This window comes from Schistocerca serialis, chromosome 3 (genome assembly GCF_023864345.2).
Source record: "Schistocerca serialis cubense isolate TAMUIC-IGC-003099 chromosome 3, iqSchSeri2.2, whole genome shotgun sequence".
Classification (NCBI taxonomy): Eukaryota; Metazoa; Arthropoda; class Insecta; order Orthoptera; family Acrididae; genus Schistocerca; species Schistocerca serialis.
In genome coordinates, this window is record NC_064640.1 from 69,013,117 (window position 1) to 69,040,944 (window position 27,828).

General features: G+C 44.0%; 1 protein-coding gene across 1 annotated transcript in view; it reads right to left on the reverse strand.

Annotated features, from left to right (window-relative positions):
* Window positions 1-27,828, reverse strand: part of LOC126470681 (uncharacterized) — a 990,891-nt gene that overhangs the window by 815,484 nt on the left and 147,579 nt on the right. The window contains exon 3 of the mRNA XM_050098681.1: window positions 22,350-22,572. Coding sequence (XP_049954638.1) covers window positions 22,350-22,572 — 223 coding nt within the window. The remainder of the gene's footprint in view (window positions 1-22,349; window positions 22,573-27,828) is intronic.

Here is a 27,828-nt window from a genome sequence, read left to right on the forward strand (position 1 = left end):
ATCTTACGTGAGTCACCCTCTATAAGCAAGATTCCCAAGCACCATAAGACGGCGCTCGTGTTGCAACGCGAAGGAACAAAACAAAAATAAATAGTCAATAATCTATAAGAAGGAAAATTTGTGTAACCGTATATAGCTTACTCACTTTTGATCATAGAGCCTGCTTCAGCTAGTGTGTCTTTTATTTTAATAAGAAAAAGTTACAATGCATACTTGTTACTATTTTAATTTTTTCTTTGTTTATGTGTGTAAAACCTAAATGAACTATTAGGTAAATTTTTAATATGAACTAATAGGTTTTTTAAACAACTGCTTATTTTGAATGTGTATTTTTCGGTGAACCAGACCTTATGAAACAAGCCACCTATTTTGTCTAGGTATGTTTACATATAGATGCCAATACCGTCAACCTACTGGGCTTGAATCGTGGCGTCTACATTCTGTATAGAAAAACTTACAGGAAGTAGTTTTTATTGATAGGTGGGAAAAATTTACACATCGTACCTGCATGGCTCGTAGAAGCTACACGCACGTGAATTGTAGTTTATCGTGTTTGCTGTAATGGAGTGTAGAAGTTTATCTTTAATATTTCCTGTTACGGATTTGTATATAGCTAACGCCAGAACTGGCAATTATAATAAACTGCATATGCGATCAATGACCAGAAATAACTGTAGTAAAATTTGCACACTGGTCACAAAGTGGGAATTGGTATCAGTTCTGTTAGTGCCTGGCGGCACTTCGCCAGTGCGAGATACGGTTCAGTAGAGACGGCTACACTGTATCACCTAGCAATCAAACTAAACTGTCCTTACCGCCTTCAACGGAATTCGGACGGATTGCCACTGCCGTGTCTTGTGGAAGTAAGTACATCTAACACGGCTCCTACAAGCATGGAACGGCAATACGTTCCATAGCATTTATCTTGCCAATACTACAACCAACTGCGTGGAAAAGTCGTTTGAAAGAATCTTTAACTGTCAACTTATCTTGATTCTGGATTCCATGAAGATACTTTCAGAGTAGATTTATCAGATACCACACCCCATTTTACAATTTAACCCTGCTGGAGCTAACAGTTCATGAAACCTGTCCAACTAAACAAAACAAAATACTATTTGGCTACGTGCACGCCCTCATTGTGCAATAAAATCTCTTAGTTCTGGTACATTGTTCTAGAAACTCTCCGAGTTAGGATTCATTTAGGCCATTCTGGGTTCTCACAAAGTTTTAATGTATTAATTGTCAAATTTCGTGCAAGTACATTTCATGAACAACACGTGGTTAAATGTGAGAGAGGACGTCTTGGGACTAATCTTTCCAGATAAAATAAAAACTTTAGGATGTAAAACAATACAGCAAATAACGATCGCTATTTCAAATAAGAGATGAAATATGGAGCTTCTTACGACAACACAGTGAAACAAAATATTCATTGTAGTGGGCAGCCTCTCGTTTACACTGGGGACATCAGTAGGCTGACTTGGGGGGAGACTGAGCTGAGGCACCTGAGGGCAGCCACTAATGGCCTGCAGCTGGGGCCGCGGGACCTCGCGTGTTGAGCATGCTCTCAACAACTCTCCAGGACACCGTTAGCTTACTCCAGCTGGAACGCTCCCCCCAGTCTGGAGTCACACCAGTGACTCCCTCAGTACGTGTATGACATGCTATCGTCGTTTTTTTGTATTAATAGTATATTATGTACCCTGGAATTACTGTTTTTAATTGGTCACGTTTTGAATACACAGTTTAAATGAAAATAGTTTTCGTTAATTTTGGATAGTAATTCTTTCATTCCTGACTGTTCTTTTCTAGGGAAAACTACGTGTGAGATGTGATGAACATGTATGCACTCAGTCAAAAGTGTTTTGAGGATGATTTTTGCCACATAGGAATAATGCACTCCTATTTTACTCACGTTTTCTGATCTACAATCTGCTGCATACTGTTCATCAACCGCCACCTATGTCCGCAACTTCGCGTGTTTTTTTATATTAAATCAGACTTTGCGTCTGAATTCTACATTATAACATCGAGAGATTTTGTTTAGCATGATGCCCATAGCAAGTTTTAGTAACGATGTAGTCGGGACCAAGCACTGAGTATAATGTGTAGAGCAGTATCACTCTGTTCATTACTTCTTTCTACTGTATGAAGTATGTTTGGATCAAGGTCACAGTGAATGCTAATTGTGTCCGACCTTCGCAGACACGTTAAAATATCTAATGTGTGGTTGAATACAGCATAATAAGGCAGATAGCAGCATTGTCTCCAATGCAGCCACAAAACATTCATGCACACATTTATATTTAACCAACATATTAATTTCTGTTGTGTTTACATATTAATTAGGGTCAGTTGTGTGTTTATTATCGAACCATTATATTTGAATTCATCATTAGTGTGGCTTCAAATGGCTCTGAGCACTATACGACTTAACTTCTGAGGTCATCAGTCGCCGAGAACTTAGAACTAATTAAACCTAACTAACCTAAGGACATCACACACATCCATGCCCGAGGCAGGGTTCGAACCTGCGACCATAGCGGTTGCTCGGTTCCAGTCTGCAGCGCCTAGAAGCGCATGGCCACTCCGGCCGGCCATCATTAGTGTGATTAGGGCAAACTTTAAATAGCATCTTTCCGCCTATTTGTGGCCAATACATTTCATTTACTTAGACAGATTGAACAAATTTATGGAAATACTGTTTCAAATGCGGTAGAACGTAAATTCAGATGCTAGCCAAGCCTGCACGAGGCGCTCTTGTATTTGACCATCAACATCAAAAGGGCAATGTCCTCAGTGTATTACAGTTGTCAGTCGTGGTCAGGACAGCGTTGTTTGTAGTTGAATGCGGTATGTCGGAGCTATGTGAATTCGAACGTGAACAAACTGTTGGTGCTCGAATAGTAGGTGCTTCGGAAACCAAGACAGCCGAAGTGGTTGGTGTTTCAAGAGGAACCATATCGGAGATTTATACCGCATACAGGTAAAGCAGAGAAACATCCTCCGATAAGTCCCAACACGAACGAAAGTGAGTGTTGACTGATCGGAGCGGATGGTGACTTAAGAGAACTATAACGAAAAGGAAGAGGAGGGCAACTGCAAAAGTCGCTATAGAACTGAATTTCGCAATCGCGAACCCCGTCCGAATCAAAACAGCAAGAAAGGGAGCTCCATAGCTTAGTAATTGCAGGACGAGCTGTAATCCCAAAACCGGATCCATAGGAGTTCGAACTAAATAGGTATAGAGGGCATTTAACTCGCCGGAGCGTGTAATACAAAACATGAAACATCTGATCTGAAGAGGCGGGAGGAGATGGACAATGAGGGGGGGGGGGGTAGGAGAAAATGAACTGTGAGCCGGGGGGGGGGGGGGGGGAGGTGGCCAGAGGGAGGAGGGAGGAGGACACAGAATAGTAGAAGTTGAAATGTACAAATACCCGGATAACGCCAGTTTCTCAGCTAGTATTAGAATAATACGGATAGGCAATCAATCTTCCAAAGTTCCATGCTTGGACGAAACGAGACGAACCGTAGTATGTAGTAAGACGTCGTATTTCAGTGACCCAGCAATCAGGGAAGTTGCATAAATTCAACTGGAGGGTGATTTTATTATTGTTGATGATGGTTATGAGTTTCGATAAATCTTTAATTCACTGCCTCGGAACGCATCGCAAAGTAGCTAGGCGGTTGACAACACGACGGTCATTATTATCTATATCTGATAAAAGTTCAGTTTTTCAAAACCCATTATTAACAGCTATGTGGCTAATACCGGCTTGTGCATTCCCTATCCCACTAAATAATTGCGTCTCTGACTGCATTATTTCGTGCATCATATGTAAACCTGCGCTTCCTGAGGTTTATGTTTTATTAAATATGCACCGATGTATCAAGGAAATTTGAAAACAGTACTTACGAAACAGCGATGAGATAAACTCAATTATAACAATATCTCTGGTATGGAACTATTTTCATTTTTTACGTAATCAAAAATGGTTCAAATGGCTCTGAGCACTACTAACTCCTGAGGTCATCAGTCCCCTAGAAGTTCGAACTACTTAAACCTAACTAACCTAAAGACATCACACATATCCATGCCCGAGGCAGGATTCGAACCTGCGACCGTAGCGGTGGTGCGGTTCCAGACTGTAGCGCCTAGAACCGCTCGGCCACCCCGGCCGGCTTTTACGTAATAATTTAAAAAAGATACTGCGACGAATGAAACTGTTTCCTCTCGCGTTATGCTTATTATCAGTTGTAAATGGGTCAGTGCCATAGTAATGCCAAATGTTGATGCTCCCTCCCTTTTGAGTTACCTTGATAAACATCTTTGCGTCATTGGATTGATGGCGTAATATTAACAAAGTTATTCTCGTGATTTCTGCGGTCAAATTGATAAAAGATGTGCACGTGATTCACAGTTTCTAGCCATGTTGACCATTCCGTTTCCCTGTATCATGTTTCGACTTCTGACCAAATCTTCGGTAGGGGCAGCGAGCGATGTTATCAAACGTTCCCGCTCACTTCACTCAAAACAAACTACGAGCTATTGTTGGTAACGCTTAGTTATTTACATCAGGGTTCGATTCCCAGTGTCAGTGACATCTCTTGTCTAATAAACGCGTTGCTTTCCAGTATATGGTGCAGGCACTTAGAAATGGTTCATTATGATGACAGTTTCGACTCTAACATATGCATGCTGAGTTCTAAACAAATTGGGCAATAATAACAATAAAAATAATTATGCGTCGCCTGGTATCTAGTGTTCCATTTGTTAAGAACTAGCCGCCAATCTGATGAGTCCCACTCAAAAATTTTATGTCGATATTCCAGTAGTAGCCTGCCTCCATAGCAAAGGTCGCTAAGGCATATTTTCAGGTTTGAATCCTCGGAGTCGATTAGGGTGTTAAGGAGGTGAAACTTGTGACTTCCAGTTTCTGATCACTAGATGGTGTGTGAATTTTTTCGGTCAAATCTCGAACACACATGATTTGTATCACATACTGATGGCAATAAGTTCATCAGCTAGGGACGTTAAGCTCGCTGACTCCTCTAACGTTTTTGGAGAGTGGTAAGTAATGTGCGGGCATTACATTTCGTTTCCTTCTTTCGCCTCTCTTATCATGATCATCAACAACAACAACAATATAACAAAACACTATACTACATTTTACACTCAGTCATCTTTACGTCCACTAAACGTATCGCTTTCATCCGGAACACACTGAATAAAGCAAAGGTGTGCAACGAGGAGCGAATGGAAGGAAAGAAGGTTAGGGATCAACGCCCCGTCGATGACGAAGTCATTAGAGATGAAGCACAAGTTCTGACTGGGAGAGGTTGGAAAGGAAATCGGCCGTTCTCTTTCACAAAAACCATTGCGATACTCGTCTTAAAGTACCTATGGAATCACGGAAATCTGAAATCTGAATAGTCGAAAGGCTAGCTGAGCCGCCATTCTCCAGAATACGAGTCCAGTGCCTAACCATTATGTCACCTGGCTTGGTAGATCTGTCCGAGTGGGACAGGCTCATCTAAATGTGTGTCTACGTGACTGCTCTGCAGTTCACACGTATTTGCCAGGCACATGGTTCTTCGAAACACCTATACCGTTCCACTCTCTAACAAAACGTGGAAAAAACGAACACTTAAGTCTTCCTGTGCGAGATATTATTTGTCTTATTTTGTTAGAATATTCATTTCTCGCTATGTTGGTTACGACAGGAAAATATTTTCGCTTCCAGAGCAGAAAACTGGTGACCGAAATTTGGTGAAAAGATCTAGCCGCAACGGAAACGCCTTAGTTTTAATGACTGCCACCCCAAGTCACTTATGTCCGTGACATACTCTCCGTATTTCGCGATAACACAAAACGAGCTGCCCTTCTTTGGACTTTTTCGACGCCCTCCGTCAATCTTACCTGCTAAGAATCCCACATCGCACAACAGTACTCTAGTAAAGCAAGGGTAAGTGTAGTGTTGGTAGTCTCTTTAGTAGACATGTTGCATATTCTAAGAGTTCTGCCAATAAAACGCAGTCTTTACTTTACCTTTCCAACTATATTACCTATGCGACTGTTCGTTTAAGTTGTTCGTAATTGTAATTACTAGATATTCAGTTGAACTGACAGCCTTTAGATTTGTATAAATTATCGTGTGATCGAAATTTAACGGATTTGTTTTCGTACTCATGTCTATGACCTCAAATTTTGGCTTATTCAGAGACAACTGCCACTTTTCGCACCATGCAGGTATCATGTCTAGGTCATCCTGAAATTTTTTTTGATCTTACTAGACGGTATGTGACAGCGTCATATGCTAACAATCCTAGAGCGCTACTCGGATTGTCTCCTAAATCGTTTATATAGTTTAGGAACATCAGAGGGCTTGAACACAGATCCATGGGGAACGCCAGACTCTCTATCTCAATGACTTAGAAAATTTACACTTTTAGTGCTATCAATGCTTGTTAACAGCTCATTTTCGTTGATACTTGTTCGCTTATTTTCGTATTCCCCCCCCCCCCCCCCCCCCCGTGTCAGCTCTAACAGGTTGCCCCAAACACTAATGTGAGTTGAGCTTCTATCACATTAACAAAGCCGACCTTACATAGATCTGTTGATGAGAGGGCGACTTAGCCGGCCGCTGGTGGCCGAGCGGTTCTGGCGCTACAGTCTGGAACCGCGCTACCGCTACGGTCGCAGGTTCGAATCCTGCCTCGGGCATGGATGTGTGTGTTGTACTTAGGTTAGTTAGGTTTAAGTAGTTCTAAGTTCTAGGGGACTTATGACCTCAGCAGTTGAGTCCCATAGTGCTCAGAGTCATTTTTGAGAGGGCGACTTATTGGATGTCGTGTTTCCGTAGGAGTCTACCGATGTGCCCGAAGATTTGGCTAGCACGGGACAAATAAAGGACACTCGCCCTTGGTTTACTAATCTTTATCTGCTCCACAGATGGAATTTCGGTGAATCGTCAACCCAATATGACAGCCTCATTTATACAGTAGCAAAGAACAAACGGTGAACATCATGTGAAGTTTTATTCACATACAGGATAGGTGTGCAATCATAATCAAGGATCATAAACCTACGGACAAACTGTGGAGAACGTTTCCTATATGGGGACATTTACTCAAATTACAGGCCTGAAGTCGTGCATAATAACGATAAAAGAATTCTCTGGTGTTACAATGAGAGAAATTGTTGCACGCTACTTACATTTATTAGTCGACGGATGTTTTCAGTGTGATAGACAGAACTGGGCTTCTCCCATCATGTTCCACACATACTCAATGTGGACAGGACAGGTGATCGTCCTGCGTAGAGGAATTGACGAACATCTTGGGCAACAGGTTGCATAACGCGAGATGAGTGTAAATGTGTTTTCTCTTGCTAAAAGAGAACATTTCCCTGACGTCGTGGAAGTGTCAGCAGAATGGACTGAAACATGTTCTGTAGGTATCCTGCGCTCGACAAACACCAGAAGACTTCTGTTATTATAGGCTGTGTTCTCCTAGACGTGTTTTGGGGTGGTATACTTGTACAATACCCACTTCCATAAATGAGACCACCTGTCGAAAGCCTCAGTACTCATGCTTTGCAGGGCAGACCACTCAAGACACGCAGGAAGAGAGTCAGTGAGTTTCTGGAAGGTACTGACAGCGATGTGGGACCATGCCGATTGCAGTGTCGTGGCCAGCTACACTATGTTCCTCGGTTGAAGAGCCATGGCGCAAACAGCCCGATCAATGAGGTCTCACAGAGTCTCGATCTGGTTTTAATCCGGGGCGTTTGGTGGTCAGAGGAGTGCGGTAAACTCGTCCTCGTGCTCCTTGAACGATGCACGTACACTGCGAGCTGGGTGACATTTTGCATTGTGCTGCTTGTAGATGCCAACATGCCGAAGAAAAACAAACAGCATGTATGGGCGGACGTGGTCCTCAATGATAGAGGCATTCTTGTGTTGATCCATTGTACCTTCCAGAATGGCGAGATTGCGCAGGGAATACTACGACAACATTCCACAGACCATAACGCTCCCTCCTTCGGCCCGAAACCTTCTGATGATTGTTGCAGAGTGCTTACTTTGAGACGTGTCACGCCGTACACGCATAAAATGTAATTCATCTGGAAAGGCCACTGGACGTCCATCAGCGGTTCTGGGATGCAATTTCGATCCTGGGCAGCAGTCAGCATGGGTGCATGTACCGGGCGCCAGCTGCGGAGGCCAATACGCAGCAACATTCGCCCCTCGTTTCATCTGGACGGTCAGTTGATCAAACGTTGCACGAATATTCCCCCGTGCACATCTCCACAGTCTTTGTTCACCTCTGTCATCTACGGCCCTTAGTGCACCACAGCTGTCCACGCACCGGTTTTGGATGGCGCCATTTTGCCATGCACCACATACTTTAACTACCGCAGCACGCGAACAGTTTACAAATTTAGCCGTTTCGGAAATGCTTCCTTCCTTGGCCCGAAAGCCAATGATCAAGCCCTTTAGGACGAGAGATAAATAGCTCCGTCTCCACGTTACAACAACTGCACTGTTTTCAGCGTCCTTCTGACACACTTCATATACCCTCCACTGCTGGTGCTGCCATCTGTCGTCTGTGAGTGGTTATTGAAAACTGACGTCGAACATAGGCGATAGTCACATTAATGTGACTAGACCGTAAAGTTGCTGCACGAGAGGCGCTAGCCATGCTTAGACTCTCAGGACAATGCACCAAGAGTTTGGTGTAGCGCAGGGATCCATTACGGTCCTCTGTTGTTTGTTCCACTTTAATTGTCAGGAGTTACTAATTTTGAACTCTTCGCAAATGACAGAAGTTGTGGGATGAAAATTAGTACCCAGCTTCTTACTTAAAAGGCAAGTAGAGAAGCATTTGAAAACATCAGCAGATGGTTCAAGACATGTGGATTATCATTATATTTAGAATAAACTTAGCACAAAAAAACCATTATTATATTTGTTCGTATCGCTTAAGCAACAGTGTGCTAGCTTGCGAGATAAGAAGGTGAGAAGCGAACTCGCACTGTGGTTTAACGACCGTTGGTCTAGACTGTAGTACACTGACCAGTCTGCGTGCAGTTATTAAGCGATTTTCCGCGCTTGTTTAGAAAAATTCTGGGCTGTTCTCCGATCTCGGTACCACAAGATAGACAAACAAATAGTTATAACACAATAACACATAGAACGAAATTTATACGATTGCAGACAGAGGTTGCAAACGATTTCCCTCCTTCACGTTAACTGGAAACTGTGGCTACGGTAGGGGCATGGCGGAACAGACGGGTGGTTAAAATGTTATGTAAGCAGTGTACAACGGGATAAATGCTAGGAAAGAGAGAGGTAAAATTCAGTACTTCTCACAAAACTCATCAACCTATATATCCTATATAAATGAAATACAAAAGCTAGAAATTTTCTGAAGTAGATCGTAACCTTAATTTGAGAACCTTGTGGCTACAACTGATGTACTGCCTTAGTTCAGCTACGCTTGCAGTACGCCTCATTGTTGATATCGGAATATTGCAAATGAAGAAAATAGTTAATTTTGCATATTTGTATTCAATAACGAGCTACAGAGCTATATTTTGGGGATGCTCAACTTACACGGACATAATTTTCAGAGTATAGAGGCATGTTATTAGAATTCAGTACGGTATTATTTATAGACCTGTCTGCAGAGACTTCTTCTAAAATCTCATTATTTTGACACCTGCTTCATTATACACATACTAAATGTCTTGCAGGTAATGAGGTGGACGTTTCGACTAAAGTAAAGAATTTTCTGTTGGGAAATTCTTTCTACTCACTCACAGAAACTATTTAAATTAATACTCAAGATTACTTTGTAAAGAATATTAGCACTGTAACAGAATAAAATTTAAAAAAATATCAAGTCATTTCATTGCATTGAATTTAAATAACATATATATCTTAGACTTCTTTCCACATTCTAGAGATCCGTGGAATACGACTAATGTGATTTAAAGGTTGAGTAGTTGCACCTCCTGCTCCTCTGCTACCAGTCCTTTATCACTCTGTTTACTACTAAGAAATCGCGACAGATTCGATCACTGCGCCAAAACGTGCGTCTCCTCAAGCTGCATGTGTCTCCAAAAACTACCTTGAAGGCGAAAAGTCTTTTGGTTAAAGTTAACAGGCATGAGAAATAAACATTCTTATCGAGTGAAATATGTTGGTCTCCGTGGAACGACATAGTTTAATCGTTTAGTTGACCCTCACTAAGTGCATTTTTTAGAGACATGCCCCCGTCCTGTTAGTTATTAATTTGCTTCGCTTACACTTGTCACCGGATGAAAGATGAAAAGATCAGTAATCACGCTATCCACCCTATCATAACTTGTCCCGTCCAACTGGATATCGACCGTCACTTACTAAAACTTCCGAGACACTCTCGTGTTCCCTCCTGCACGACGCCCAAAAATACTTCAGCTTCAAATACAAACTCAACTCTGAACTCTCATTCATAACAGAAACTCGCTGCAGGATCGAAGGAACCTATAACTATTTCCAAAGAGGCAATTAGGTTGAAGAACTTACTTAATTTAGCGCTGCAGTCAGTTTCGATCTTATGTCATTGTCAACTACAAGTGCGCCACAATAGTGAAAACTAAAGTATGTCGTAACTCAAGTATATACACTACTGGCCATTAAAATTGCTGCACCAAGAGGAAATGCAGATGATAAACGGGTATTGATTGGGTCAATACATTATACTAGAACTGACATGTGATTACATTTTCAGGCAATTTGGGTACATAGATCCTGAGAAATCAGCACCCAGAACAACCACCTCTGGCAGTAATAACGGCCTTGATACGCCTGGGCATTGAGTCAAACAGAGCTTGGATGGCGTGTACAGGTACAGCTAGCTGCCCATGCAGCCTCAACACGATATCACAGTTCATCAAGAGTAGTGACTGGCGTATGGTGACGAGCCAGTTGCTCGGCCACCATTGACCAGACGTTTTCAGTTGGTGAGAGATCTGGAGAATGTGCTGGCCAGGGCAGCAGTCGAACATTTTCTGTATCCAGAAACGCCCGTACAGGACCTGCAACATGTGGTCGTGCATTATCCTGCTGAAATGTAGAGTTTCGCAAGGATCGAATGAAGGGTAGAGCCATGGGTCGTAACACATCTGAAATGTAACGTCTACTGTTCAAAGTGCCGTCAATGCGAACAAGAGGTGACCGAGACGTGTAACCAATGGCACCCCATACCATCAGACCGGGTGATACGCCAGTATGGCGATGACGAATACACACTTCCAATGTGCGTTCACCGCAATGTCGCCAAACACGGATGCGACCATCATGATGCTGTAAGCAGAACCTGGATTCATCCGAAAAAATGACATTTTGCCATTCGTGCACCCAGGTTCGTCGTTGAGTACACCATCGCAGGCGCTCCTGTCTGTGATGCAGCGTCAAGGGTAACCGCAGCCATGGTCTCCGAGCTGATGGACCATGGTGCTGCAAACGTCGTCGAACTGTTCGTGTAGATGGTTGTTGTCTTGCAAACGTCCCCATCTGTTGACTCAGGGATCGAGACGTGGCTGCACGATCCGTTACAGCCATGCGGATAAGATGCCTGTCATCTCGGCTGCTAGTGATACTAGGCCGTTGGGATCCAGTACGGCGTTCCGTACTACCCTCCTGAACCCACCGATCCCATATTCTGCTAACAGTCAATAGATCTCGACCAACGCTAGCAGCAATGTCGCGATACGATAAACCGAAATCGCGATAGGCTACAATCCGACCTTTGTCAATGTCGGAGACGTGATGGTACGAATTTTTCCTCCTTACAGGAGGCATCACAACAACGTTTCACCAGACAACGCCGGTCAACTGCTGTTTGTGTATGAGAAATTGGTTGGAAACTTTCCTCGTGTCTGCACGTTGTAGGTGTCGCCACCGGCGCCAACCTTGTGTGAATGCTCTGAAAAGCTAATCATTTGCATATCACAGCATCTTCTTCCTGGCGGTTAAATTTCGCGTCTGTAGCACGTCATCTTCGTGGTGTAGCAATTTTAATGCCCAGTAGTGTAAAAAATCTATACGTCTGAACTGGATATAACATTACAAGGAAATCTCAGAGGTGTAGTTACTGATGAATATGGACAGACCTTCATACGAGAAACACATGCAGTGTTAGTTTAATATTGCACGGTCATCAATGGACACATACAATTCTTTATTGAATATTATTAGAATTACACACACGAAAGAATGGTGTTTTATCTACATACTCTATTTTCCACGTAATATGCATCCCGTTCTATGGCCTTGCTCCAGCGCGAAATAAGCGCACGTACCAATCCTTATCCTGGTGGCGGAGCCAGTGCTTCACTGAGTGAATCACCTCCTCATCGTCCTCAAAATGTCTTACACGAATAGCATCCTTTAATGGTCCAAACAAGTGGAAGATCGAGAGACTGGGTCAGAGCTGTAGGGTGGATGGGGTAATACTGTCGAACCCTGTTTTGCGATGCGTTCAGCAGTCCTCAGACGTGTGTGGGGCCCAGCGTTATCGTGTTGCAGCAAAACATCTCCTGGATTGCTGTGACGCTGAAGTTGCCGGAAGGCGTCTTGGGGTTTGTTAATGTGTTGACATACGCTTCTGAACTAGTGGTACCGCCTCTTGGTATCACATCAATGAGAATCACACCTTCAAAGTCCCAGAATACGGTGATCATGACCTTACTGGCGGAAGAAGTTGCTTTGAATTATTTCTTCTGTGGGGAGTGCGAATGGAGCCATTCCATCTCTCATCGTCTTGTTTCGGGCTCAAAATGATGAAATCAGGTTTCATCACCTTTCACAATACGGGAGAAGAAGGCCTCCCCCTCAGCTTCAAACGTTGCAACAAATCAAGACAAATTTTTTTTCTGTGCGATTTATGATCCACCGTCAGACACCGCGGAACCCATCTTGCACACGCTTTTGAACACCCCACAGTGCGGATAATTGCATCCACACTTACTTTGCTGATTGACAGATGCAGCGTCAACTGCCGAGTCGTAATGTGTCTGTCCTTGCCAATGACGTCAGCTCGCTGCAACATGTCACGTGAGACAACCGTGGATGGCCTCCCCGACCGCTGCAAAATTGTGGTTCAAATGGCTCTGAGCACCATGGGACTTAACTTCTAAGGTTATCAGTCCCCTAGAACTTAGAACTACTTAAACCTAACTAACCTAAGGACATCACACCCATCCATGCCAGAGGCAGGATTCGAACCTTCGACCGTAGCGGTCGCACGGTTCCAGACTGTAGCGCTTAGAACAGCTCGGTCACCCCGGCCGGCTGCAAATCGTGGAGCTCCCCTGCACCGCCATTTGATGATCTCGCCTTCGTGCCCACCGACTAACTGTACTTCTCTCGACAGCACATGCTCTATAGACTTTGAACAAGCGTTTGTCAATATTCTCCACAGTTTCTTTTTATGCAGTAAGAAATTCAATGACGGCACGTTGCTTGCAACGTACATCACCTACAGGCTCCATTTCGAAACTGTACTGCAGCTACGCTATCTGTCGGAAATAACGGAAACTTGGCGCGCTCACTCTAGATACTTCAAAGAATACACACTTAACGTTTCACATTCGTAGCATTGTTTTCGGCTGAGGAAAAAAGAAAATGCGGTGTATTACTTCTGGGCAATTCTCGTACTAAAGAATAACAGGTATAACAGGCGTGTGATAAGTAGATGTTTCGATAACAACAGTACGTACGTTCAGTATTGAAGAAAATTACTTCATGTAGGCCTACGTACTGTTGTTCTCGTATCCACTGCATGCTCTATGCTTTTCATATTTTAGGTTGCGTCCACTTACGTTTTCCCCGAGTCCTTTTGCTTTCCCCTCCACTGCCTTCGCCACTCTTTCTCGGGTCCGCTTTGCCCCTCTTTTTTCTATGTCCTCTTCCTCCATCGGCTCCCCCCCTTTTTTTTTCTTTTCCACTCCTGCCCCCCTTTTCCCCCCTCATCGGTCCGGGTTCTCCCCCCGCCCCCATCAGCCTCTGTGTCGCCAATAGCGCTGTTTTCAGTGAATGTTCCGTGTTGTGCGTCACCTGTCAGTGTTGCGAACAGCCACCATACTGTCGCTAATTGTTTTGTTTATCTCGTGCCAACAGACATCAGACTGTCGCCGTGTTTTCTAATTGCGCCTGCCTACTTGCTGTGTGTTTTCATCCTCATTCTTAACGCCGTGTTTTTATGTTTGAAATTCTGCAACTTTCCACCATTTTACTGTGATTCACAAAGTCACCGTTTTATCGCCTTTTTATATTGTTTGTTATCTTGCCATTGTTTGTTTAGCTCTTCTCTCGCTTGTAGAGCAGCATATTAAGCTGCTGTCTGACCGCCACCCCCCCTCTTGGGGGGGGGGGGACATCGAAAATCAATAAAGGAAACCACTTATGTTTAGAGAATCGAAAACATTCAAAATGACTTGCATTTAGCATGGCACTCTGATCTGCTCTTCCATACTCCTTTATGCCTTGTCTGTTCTCTCCTAATGGAACTTCAATCATCTCCCACTTCCCAACCATTAAATATGTCTCGACATATACCTACACTTCCAAACATAACCTACAATACCCCACAGAGTCATCCATAATATTTATACTTTTTTCTCTTGTTCTAAAGGCGTGTACTGAAAAGTAATGCCTCTGAAATTTTATGTGTCAATTCTTAAAGATTTTTAAGTAAATAAGACTTTATCAACATTTTACATTTTTATTCCTCATATCTACATTTTTATTTATCAACATAGTCACCCTGGCGACGAACACACTTCCCCCAACGAGAGACCAGCTTGTTGATACCTTCATTGTTGAATATTTGGCTTTGTTGACGGAACCACAACCTCACCTCTGCTTGCATCACTTCATCACTATCAAAGTGAAGTCCTCGAAGATGTTCTTTGAGTTTTGGAAACAGATAAAAATCTTATGGGACCAAGACTCGACTGTATGGAAGATGATCGACGACAGTGAACCCAAGGCGTCGGATTGTTTTGAAAATGTCACAGAGCTCGTGTATGGTCCGGCATTATCATGTTGAAGGAGAGGGTGGTCCACGTGTGGACAAACTTTTCGAATTCCTGCTTTCAGTTTTCTTGGGGTCTCGCAGTATCTCGCAGAGTTTATAGTGGTCTCTTTAGGCATGAATCCCAACTGTACCACACCTTGGACATCCTAGAACACAGTGAGGATGACTTCGCCTGCTGATGGTATGGTCTTGTATTTCTTAGGCGTTGGTGATCCCTTGTGGCGGAGCTCCATTGATGCTCTCTTGCTCTCTGGGCTAAAATGGTGAACCCAACTTCCATCATGTGTCACAAGACTGTCAAAGAGCCCATCACCCTCACGCTCAAAACACATTTCATTCTTATATGGACATCAATTGGAGGCCCGTATCGCGCGGCTAGAAACTCGATTACAATACGCTGTTTCTCACGCACCGACATAATTACGTTCCACACTGAGTACACCCAACAATTGGGAGCCCTGTTGGGGCGGAGGGTTGCAACTTCCGTCAGGAAGGTGCGAAATCCGACCGAGTAGTATACATGACATGTAATACTTCAAACGATATTGATAACCGGATAAAAAACTCGGAGGCATTAATTTTCAGTACGTCCTTGTACTTCGGTCTATACAAGTGAAGTGGAAATCCCTCACAAATTGCTGTTTCTGGTCATGTGCGAATTGTGATTATAAAGTTTTTACTGAATCGGGTTGAAAGGGATGGAAAGGACTAAAAATATACAGACACAAAAAATACTAGAAAAACGTCAGAAAAAAGTCTAACAAAATTTCATCACGATGTACATCAAACGCTTCCATCTGATTAGTCGATTATGAAACTGTAATTGGATTTCGGCTAGATAAAGTAATACGCAACTTGTGAGACCTGAGTTTCTTCCGGCGTAAACGATGATCATGTAACTTACGGGAATGCAGCCGGGTGACGTCATCGAGCAGACCTTGCCATTATCAACACAAAATCACAGCAAGTAAGCGCTGTGCAAGGGAATTTAAAATCTCGGTTCTCAGAAAACTCTGGAAAGATAACACACACACACACACACACACACACACACACACACTGTAAATATTAGCGTCATAACGAACCAAAATTGGCCGAGTTATCAGTAGTGAAATTAGTAATCATCGGGCCAGGTAGCATAAACTCAGTCCCTCTATTTTTTGACAAGGGAAAGAGCAGGATTCCATGCAGAATTTAAACAGAAACCACCATCCCTTTTTATTAGATTCCTTCTAATTTATCTCAACATATTCCTTAATAACACTATTCCAATAGCTGGAAGTGCATGCCAGATCACCTAGTTGTTGTATTCCACAGGATGACCGGTACCAAGACAGTATTCTGCAATGGCGGATTTGCTCGACTGTTGTAAGCGTGTGTGCCGCTTATGATCAGTACACCGGTCCTCCACAGTCCTAAAAGTCCGACAATATATGACATGCCACAACTGCAAGGAATACGATAGACACACGCTTTACGCAAACCAAGATACTGAGCCGAATATTTGTTTAACGATGGAGATAGAAAAGGATGGCTGGCTTCCCTTTCTTGATGTGTTGGTCAGGAGGAAGGTGGATGTTACGTTGGGGTATTTCGTTTACAGGAAGCCTACTCACACTGACTTGTATCTGCAGGCTGGTAGTGGTCACCGTCCGACTCAGCGTGAAGGGGTACTTCGTGTCATGGATCACAGCGCCTACGTCATCTCGGCCCCTGAGAGTTTTTCAGCTGAGTTAGCCCATCTCGAAGTCACCTTTCGTCAGAATGGTTACAGTGAGAGGCAGATCACGCGTACCTTGCGCTATCGACCAACTGTGCACCAGCTGAGTGATGATAACACCGAGATAGCACCAAAGGCTTCGGCCTTTTTGCCTTACGCAGGAAGCATTTCGAACAGGATTAGTTGTATTTTTCGGAAATATGATGTGAAGTGCGTTTCTTGACCACCATCAGATCAGGGTCCTTTTAGACTTCGTTAAGGATGATCTAGGTTTGCGTAAGGCAGTTGTCTACCGTATTCTTTGCACTTGTGGCATGTCATATATTGATGAGCACTGCGCATAAGCGACACACATGCTTATAACATTCGAGCAAATCCGCAATTGCAGAACATTGTCTTGGCACCGGCCATCCTGTGGAATACTACGAGATTAAATTAGCAACGAATCTTACAAATAGAGATGGTGGTTTTTGTTTAAATTCTGCGTGGAATCCTGCGTACTGTCTTCTCAAAAAGTAGAGGAACAAATGTATGCTATCTCAACCGTTGATGTTAATTTCACTATCGATAACTTACGATGTCTCTCATCTTTGGTTTGTGATGACGCTAGTGTTTACAGTGTCTGTGAGTGTTCTTTCCGGAGTTTCTTTGAGAACCGAGGTTTAAATTCCTTTGCACAGCGCTTACTTGTTGCAGTTTTGTCTTGAAAATGACAGGGCGCCCTCCATTCTAAATATCGGTGGTTGTCGACGACGCCACCCTCTGCATTCCCGTAAGTTATTTGAACAATACGAAAGTTATTGGTATGCGTTTGTCGATGTTTTAATAAATACAGGGTGTTTCTAAAATGAATTTAATAATGAAAGGGCTGGAAGAGAAGATCCTAGCAAGCAACTTTCACATAGTCACCCATGTCCGCATTCCTTAGCATTCAGCCCTAAGTTTCATTTAAAAGCGTCGCGCGCCACGGGGGACAATGGCCTTGCCGCAGTGGATACACCGTTTCCCGTCAGATCAGCGAAGTTAAGCGCTGTCGGGAGTGGCCGGCACGTGGGTGGGTGACCATCCGGGCCGCCATGCGCTGTTGCCATTTCTCGCAGTGCACTAAGCCTCGCGATGCCAATTGACGAGCTACTCGCATGAATAGCAGCGGCTCCGGTCAAAGAAAACCATCATAACGACCGGGAGAGCGGTGTGCTGACCACACGTCCCTCCTATCCGCATCCTCAGCTGAGGATGACACGATGGGCCACTTGTAGCCTGAAGTCGGAGTGCTTTTGCGCCACGGTGAAGACAGGCATACAAACCGCACGGTCGCAGTTGTTCCGGGCAACGTTTTCAATTTATTTGTGACATCAAAGTAAAGGATACGTGGGGTTGACGTTTCATGGCCTTTATTCGAAAATATTTAAGAAAACAGTTCTAAATTACGCCGTTCAATGACGCCTGAGAGATTGTCGCTCCCTTTCAAACACCATTGGCAATGTGGACATTACATCAGGGGCTACCGTTTTTCACGCTATTCACTCTTTAGCTGTCTCGATAGATGCTTCGTAAACAGATTTCAGATGTCCCCAGACGAAAAAAATCAAGTGGCGTCAATTAGGAGGAACGTTCAGGCCATGCCAACGGTCCACCGCGCCCTAGCCATTTCTCACCAGACGTCTCATCCAAATAATTTCGACCATATGATCGAAGTGCGCAGATGCACCCTCATGCTGGTACTATGTGAGCTGTTGCACGTAGAGAAGGACATGTTCCAATAACTCCGTCAGTATATATCTAAAGAGGATTAAGTATCTGTTTTCGTTCAGTCGTCGGGGAGCATGTATGGACCAATCAGATCGCCTATCAAACCAGCCCAATCGTTGACTGTGATGCGCTCTTGGTGACCATCCACAAAAGCGGCGTACGGATTTTCCCGTGCCCGCACGTGTTGATTGTGGCTGTTGAACACAGCTTCCCTTGTAAAGTATGCCTCATCCATAAAAAAGTAAAAAGTGTGGGACTTCAGGTTGAATCGCACACTTCTGCAAAAACCACTGGCAAAGTCAGTGCGATGCGGAAAATCTTCTTGGTTAAGGGCTTGAACGTTCTGAAGGCGGTAAGGGTGCAAATCTTTTTCATTCCACATACACCAGACCGTGTAATGGCTTACACCCATTTCTCGATCAACACTCCGAGAGCTTGTTGAGGGCGTGTTTGGGAGCAGTGCTAACGTCTCTTCCTCAAACTCGGGTGCACACTCTGTAAGTTAACGACCGCGTCCGCCCAGCCTTCGCTCCTGTAGCACAAAATAAATCCATCGGGTTTCGAGGTAGGCCTTAAACGCACAAGCACCATTACGATACCTTGCCAGTGGACAACTCACATCAAGTTCACCTGTGTCTCTTAAGTGGGTGTGGACGGGGTGAACGTGTGTGGATCTGGCACTCGACTATTCAGGAACAGCTGAAAATACAGCCGTTGAGCAGTGAGAGCCTTTCCATCCACCGCCCAGAAGCACAGTGCATGTGTGACCTTTCACTAAAAACGCGACATTTACAATCCTCTTCGCACAGTACCAAACACAAGAGTCTCCCAGTTTGACACACTGATGCATGCCGAACCAGATTCTGGAACGTGCACAGGTGCCGCTCTCTGCCCGACAACGTATCAAAGAAGCATTTGCACTGTCAAACGCAACGCTTTCGCGTCCCAGCAAATGGCGGAAGAAACTCCTTGGTGTTATCCCGCCCAGAATACCTGCTACCATTTCGACTCGGATGGCGGGCTGTATGCCTACAATCCCGGCGGCCGGCGACGCTATTAAATGACATCCAGCGTCGAACCCTAAGGGATGCGGACTTGGGTTGCTATGTGAAAGTTGCTTGTTATGACCCACTCTACCAGAACTTCCATCTTTACATTCATTTTAGAAACACCCTATTTATAGTAATGAAAACGTCGTCTTTTAAGTGAAACAACTGTTTATAATCGAGGTATTTTGACCGCCTGCTTCGATTGCAATACACTAATTGCTTCAAAAGGTTTTCTAAAAACTGTCAAAATAAGATGAGCATCGTTCTCATATCGAGCTTAGGAGGTTTACCTGATGGAATTTGTCTGCCCAAAAACCCATTATGTCAGTGCGAATAAGAAGTGGTTCTGCCTTCCAATACGTGCGAGTAACGCGGGTGATAATTTCTAAAACAGAAACCAAACGTGCAAACTTTAACCACGCAAAGAAAGCTGATAAAGTGAATATAAGTAAAACGATCAATATGGAAATGAATGGATAGTATCATGTAATTTTGTGTATTGACCGAAACTGTTCGTTATGTTACCTCAAAATCAACTGATATTATGCAAAACTTAGGGTATGAGCAACAAAGCATTCATCTGCCGCAATCTATTTGCAATAGATTGACAGCGGATTTATGGAAAGCGCGGAGAGTCGAACAGAAGTATATCACACCTATTATGACAAGGAGTCCACATTCACTTGTAAGTAAGTAATGTGGGTACCTCACTACTATTTTGATATAGTATGGTAGAACAGGTTTTATCTTTTCAGTTTATGCACAATTGTAGTTGTTGTTGTTATTGTGTTATAGGTGCTCTTCACAAAAACTTTAGAGTGACAATAGCAACAGTGCTGAAAGAATCAGTTATTTCAACCGATCAATTTATGTGGTTATAATTACGTCTCTCTTTGAATCGTGGCTGTGCTTCTCAACATAAAGAAATCAATTCATTCTAGAGTGCTGTTCCTTGGGTAGATGACTGGTGCTGAAACTTCCTGGCAGATTAAAACTGTGTGCCGGACCGAGACTCGAACTCGGCACCTTTGCCTTTCGCGGGCAAGTGGTCTACCACTGAGCTACCCAAGCACGACTCACGCCCCGTCCTCACAGTTTTTACTTCTGCCAGTACCTCGTCTCCTACCTTCCACACTTAACAGAAGCTCTCCTGCGAACCTTGCAGAACTAGCACTCCTGAAAGAAAGGATATTGCGGAGACATGGCTTAGCCACAGCCTGGGGCATGTTTCCAGAATGAGATTTTCACTCTGCAGCGGAGTGTGCGCTGATATGAAACTTCCTGGCAGATTAAAACTGTGTACCGGACCGAGACTCGAACTCGGGACCTTGGCCTTTCGCGGGCAAGTGCTCTACCACTGAGCTACCCAAGCACGACTCACGCCCCATCCTCACAGCTTTTACTTCTGCCAGTACCTCGTCTCCTGCCTTCCAAACTTTACAGAAGCTCTCCTGCGAACACAGTTTTAATCTGCCAGGAAGTTTCATATCAGCACACACTACGCTGCAGAGTGAAAATCTCATTCTGATGACTGGTGGTGTTTTAAAGCGTTTCTTATGTCAGAACGAAAGGGGTAGCGCAGAAGTAAATCACTGGATTCGCATCCGAGAAGATAGAGAATCAAATCCCCATCTGGCTATCTAGATATTGGTTTCCCACGATTTCCGTAAATCAGTTATGGCAAATAAAGAGAGGGTTTCTTTTACGGGGGGTAGGACGTCAAACTGGCCGACTTGGAGCCGGAGAGGCATCACAGGACATTTTAATTTCCAGTGTCTATACTTTTACAAATGAAGTCATAAAACTTTGTCAGTATCACCAGGAAGGATTCAGGATTCACACTCATTTCAGTGGAAGTTCGAAAACATAACAAAATAATATTTTTTACATGTGAAATTTCATCATTTTTTCACTTACTTATGGCTGCATTTGTTGCTATAGGTACACTTTTCTTCATAAGTTGGAGAGATTCTTCGATGAATTTTGCACAGCATACATACCATATTTACAGGTGTATGAAACTCTAGACTTTATTTAATTTATGAAAAAACGAATGAGATGTTATATTTTAAACTTCATGTTTAGAAAAAGCACAAATTTTATAGTTAATTACCTCAATTTTACCACAGTTTTTAATAGATGTGGAAAATTCTAGAGTTTCATACACCTTTAAGTATGGTTTGTATGCTGTGCAAAATTCATCGAAGAATCTCTCTTACTTATGAAGAAAAGTGTACCTATAGCAACAAATGCTGCCATTAGTAAGTGAAAAAAATGATGAAATTTTACATATAAAGAAAATTATTTCGTTATGTTTTCGAACTTCCACTGCTATGAGTGTGAATTCTGAATTCTTCCTGGTCATGGTGACAAAGTTTTATGAATTTATTTGTAAAAGTATAGACAATGGAAATTAAAATGTCCTGTGGTGCCTCTCGTGCTCCACGTCGGCCCGTTTGACGTCCTACCCTCCAAGGAATACGCAGCTGTATTTTCCCAATACGAGCTTATGTGCCGACTCCGAAGACTTCATCGTCGATGAAACGTTAAAACTTTCTTTCCCTTCCTTCTTACCAATGTCCAGAGAACTGGCACTGCCGTCATGGGAAAACCAGGTTCATCAACTTAGGGTAGCTCCCCAAAAGGGCCTGGAGATACATACGAGCACCTTGTTGGCACGAAAATTCCACGCGAAACTGTGGTTGTCTTTCGATGTTAGAGAGGCTGGCACAAACCTTGGCTAACTTGTCCTCTGCCTTGGCCAGGATGACCTCGAAGCTCTCGCGATGCGTGAAGACCTTGCGCGACTGGATCTTGCGGTGGAAGGTGCGCTCGAGCAGGGGCCGCGCCACCTGCCGGCCCAGGATGGACGCGATGTCGGCGTGCGCCTGCGAGTCCACCTCCACCTCCTGCAGCAGCGTCTCCCACGTCTGGAACAGCGAGCTGTGGCACGCCGGCCTGAAACACGGAACACCCAGCCCAACTGCAAATGTCTGAAACGACATAAACCGTTCAGTTCAAAGTTGTAGAGAAAAAGAAAGGCATATAAAATATAAACACTCTCTGGCTGTAAATTTCAAAGCGATTACTTGAAATTTGTTTCATGTACCACACAAGCGGCTGCTCCTGAAAATCAATCCTTCCAAGACCCAGGCAATCATCGTAGGTGGTACCACTCGCTCCTTCCGGCTCCTGGATTTCTCCCTTACCGTCTGCGCCCGTCCTGTCCGCCTCACGCCCACCCTCACCTACCTTGGCCTCACCATTGACCGTCATCTCACATGGATCCCTCATCTCCACTCCATCCAATCCAAAGCCCACAACTGCCTCCGACTCCTCAAACTCCTCTCTGGCTGGACATGGGGGTTGCACCCCCTTACTATCCTCCACACCTACAAATCCTTAATCCATCCCATCCTCTGCTATGTCAGTCCCTCCAGATCCTTGAGCGTCATGCACTCTGCCTCGCATTCCGTATACGCCTCCCGTCCCCCATGCGGATCCTCTATGATCTCATTCCTTTCCCCCATCTGCTCCTGTTCCTTGAACATATCCGCATACTCTACACGTCCTACCGCCTTGATCCCCCTCACCCCCTGGTTGCTCCTCTCCTCTCCTGTCCCCGCCCCCTGCCATGCCTTCACTGTTGTGTCCCCCCTACCCTCCATCTCTACACCCTTCATCTCCTTTCCCAAGGTGGCTTCCATCAACTCCCCTCCCGGATGATGCCCTCTTTCCCTCCATCTATCCCTCCTATCAACTGTGATCTTCACCCCTCCCTCCTTTCCCCGGTCCTTTCCCTGGGCTCCCTCTTCCCCCCCCCCTTTACATCCTGTTTTCTCCCCACCAAACCTCTCCCTACCTCCCTTCTCCCCCGCCTCCCCCAGAGTCCTTTTGTATTACCCTCCTCTGCCTTCCCCACTCCATGTTGCGTCTGCCCAGCACCCCCCACCCCTCTTATGGGTCCTCATTCCCCCCCCCCCTTTTTTTATTTTCCCATCATCTGTCCAGCTTCCCCCCCCACCTGCTCTCGGCTGTGGTATGTCACATTTGCTAACTTTTCAGTGCAGTGTTCCAGTGACTGTACAGTGTTGTTCGTCTTTCTCGTGTTGCGAACAGAAACCATGGTGTCGCTGGGTGTGAATTTTATGTCTTTTGCGAACAGAAACCAGACTGTCGCCGTGTTTTTTAATTGTTTGTCTATTGCTTTACCTGTCTGCTTCATATGTATTTTATTGGCATAATCATCCCTTTGTTCTATGTTTCAAGTTCCACGATTTTTTCGCCATGTTACTATTTGATTCTCCGATTTTATCGCCTGTTTTTATTATTTATTCTCTTCATATTTTTAACAAAGTCTGTAGGCTGAAAAGCGGCGTACTAAGCTGCTGCCAGACCGCCCCCTTCGGGGGAAATCGAAATTCAATAAAGGAAAAAAAAAACACAAGCAGCTGGATTTGTGATTTCCTGTCAGAGAGGTCACAGTTCGTACTAATTGACGGAAAGTCATCGAGTAAAACAGAAGTGATTTCTGGCGTTCCCCAAGGTAGTGTTATGGGCCCTTTGCTGTTCCTTATCTATATAAACGATTTGGGAGACAATATGAGCAGTCGTCTTCGGTTGTTTGCAGATGACGCTGTCGTTTATCGACTAATCAGTCATCAGAAGATCAAAACAAACTGCAAAACGATTTAGAAAAGATATCTGAATGGTGCGAAAACTGGCAGTTGACCCTAAATAACGAAAAGTGTGAGGTCATCCACATGAGTGCTAAAAGGAACTCGTTAAACTTCGGTTACACGATAAATCAGTCTAATCCAAAAGTGGTAAATTTCATTAAATACCTAGGTATTACAATTACAAACAAATTGAAAGGAACACACAGAAAATGTTGTGGGGAAGTCTAACCAAAGATTGTATTTTATTGGCAGGACACTTAGGAAATGTAACAGACCTACTAAGGAGACTGCCTACACTATCCTTGTCCGTCCTCTTTTAGAACACTGCTGCGCCGTGTGGGATCCTTACCAGATAGGACTGACGGAGTACATCGAAAAAGTTCAAAGAAGGGCAGCACGTTTTTTATGATCGCGAAATATGGGAGAGAGTATCACAGAAATGATACAGGATTTAGGCTGGACATCATTAAAAGAAAGGCGTTTTTCGTTGCGTCGGAATCTTCTCACGAAATTCCAATCGCCAACTTTCTCCTCAGAATGCGAAAATATTTTGTTGAAACCGACCTACATCGGGGCGAACGATCACCACTAAAAAATAAGGGAAATCAGAGCTCCTACGGACGGATATAGGTGTTCATTCTTTCCGCGCGTTATACGAGATTGGAATAATGGAGAATTGTGAAGGTGGTTCGATGAACCCTCTGCCAGGCACTTAAATGTGATTTGCAGAGTATCCATGTAGATGCAGATGTAGATGTAGAACGTGAGCTTGACCTACTGGCAGAAATCCAACTTTGTCATATACAGAGTATCCCAGCAGGAATGGTAATATTCAAGGATATGACAGGAACGATCATTCGCAGCAAAAACGTTTAGTGACACTTCAGCTAAGAAGAGGACAGAAGGTTTTCCGATGTGCTGCTACAGAAGAATGCTGAAGATTAGACGGCAAATCATGTTACCAACGAGGAGGTACTGAACAGATCTGGGGAGAAAACAAATTTGTGGCACATCTCGACTAAAAGACGGGATCGGCTGATAGAGAGTAAGTGTGGAGGGGGGAGGCGTAAAATTTTAGAGGGAGATCAAGAGATGAATACAGTATGCAGGTTCAATCGGATGTAGGTTTCCGTAGTTATTCGGAGATGAAGAGGCTTGCACAGGGTAGAGTAGCATGAGATCTGCATCAAACCAGTCTTCGGACTGTAGACCATAACATCAAAAATTTTGAGCAGTTCATCTTCGATACTGTAAAACAAATCTCTTCTACTCTAAGCTCTTCGCTTTCCATATTTTGAGAGGCGGTAGTACGGATCAAATCAAGAATAAAAGTCCGGTAATCATGGGCTGTAAAGCGCATAACTTAACAGCTATAAGCACTTGTTCATCTTCGCTACTGTGAAACACAGTCTTCTTCTGAACAAGAGCTCAGAGCTCTTAATGTACGCATTTTAGAGCCCATGTTTGCTTGATAACTTTTTCTTGTTTTGGTCCATACTACCTCCTGCCAAAATATGAAAAGCGTAGAGCTCGCACACGAAGAGGTTTTTTTCACAGTATCTAAAATGAAGAAGTGTTCATAGCTCTTAAGGTATTCATTTTAGAGCCGATGATTACTAGACTTTTTTGCTTCGAAATATTGTTCCTGACATATCCTGAAGATTAATCATTCCATCTGGGACACCCTGTGTATATCTGGTCATATATTAATGCATATCTTGCAGAATGCATAAGAATGTCTTTCGATTCACAGTTCAGCCACTATCAGTTGACTAACGGTAGTGTTTGCTAGTGACAGGTAAGAATCGATTTGTCGAACCAGAGCTAACGCGAACACGTAACGGGCAGCTGCAACCAGTATTATCATGGATGGAAGCGGCGAGGCGTTGATGTATGCTGAGTGTGTGCTGGCTGAGTTTCTGTGCAATGTGCTGTAGGACTTTGTGCTGTAAAGAATGAATTATGTGTTACTTTTACGGTAGCCGGAACGGAAAACCTTGGAAATTTCTGGTAAGTTCTTATGGGACCAAACTGCTGAGGTCATCGGTCCCTAAGCTTAAACACTATTTAATTTAACTTAAACTAACTTACGCTAAGGGCAGAACATACACCCATGCCCGAGGGAGGACTCGAACCGCCGACGGGGGGAGCCGCGCGCACCGTGACAAGGCGTCCAGACCGCTCGGCTATCCCGTCCGGTCGAGCCGGAACGAACTGCAGCTCGACACATTTGTCTCCGATTATTGGAATAGATGGTAAAAGCTGGACTCTTCCGCAGCTCTCTCTGACTCTATATTCTGTAAATACTTGTACTGTGTATTGTCCATACGTCCACAATTAATACTCTCAAAACTAATCCCAGAATTCCTAGCAAGCGTTCTACCTTCTACTTACTCCTGTGATGATTGGATTCAGTCTTACCTCCATCTGACATCCGATAACGAAATACGAAATGCCTGTCTCCAAAATCTCTGACGTTCATAGTGAGGCGTACTGAAGTTCTTCCACAACATGGAGAATCAATTTTTAGTAGGATTTTCGATCATATACTGTACTCGAACATTATGAATCACCCTGAAGAAAATGATTTATTGATACATAACCAACACGGATTCAGAAAATATCGTTCTTGTGCAACATAGCTCTTTATTCCCATGAAGTAATGAGTGCTGTCGACAAGGGATCTCAGATCGATTCCATATTGCTGGATTTCTGGAGGGCTTTTGATACCGTTCCTCACAAGCGACTAATAATCAAATTGCGTGCATATGCAGTATCGTCTCAGTTGTGTGGCTAGATTCATGATTCCCTCTCAGAGAGGTCACAGTTCGTAGTGATAGACGGTAAATCATCGAGTAGAACAGAAGTGATATCTGGCGTTCCGCAAGGTAGTGTCATAGGCCCTCTGTTGTTCCTGATCTACATAAATGACCTAGGTGATAATCTGAGCAGTCCCCTTAGATTGTTTGCAGATGATGCTGTAGTTTACAGTCTAGTAAAATCATCAGACGATCAATTCCAATTACAAAATGATCTAGACAGCGTTTCTGTATGGTGCGAAAAGTGGCAAGGTCATCCACATGCGTACTAAAAGAAATCCGATAAATTTTGGGTATACAATAAATCGCACAAATCTGAGGGCTGTCAATTCCACTAAATATCTAGGAATTACAATTACGAGCAACTTAAATTGGAAAGACCACATAGATAATATTGTGCCGAAGGCGAAACAAAGAGTGCGCTTTGTTGGCAGAACACTTAGAAGATGCAACAAACCCACTAAAGAGACAGCCTACATTACACTTGTCCGTCCTCTGCTGGAATACTGCTGCGCGGTGTGGGATCCTTACCAGGTGGGGTTGACGGAGGACATCGAGGGGTGCAAGGAAGGACAGCCCGTTTCGTGTTATCGCGCAATAGGGGTGAGAGTATTACTGATATGATACGGGAGTTGGGGTGGCAGTCACTGAAACAAAGGCGGTTTTCTTTGCGGCGAGATCTATGTACGAAATTTCAATCACCAGCTTTCTCTTCC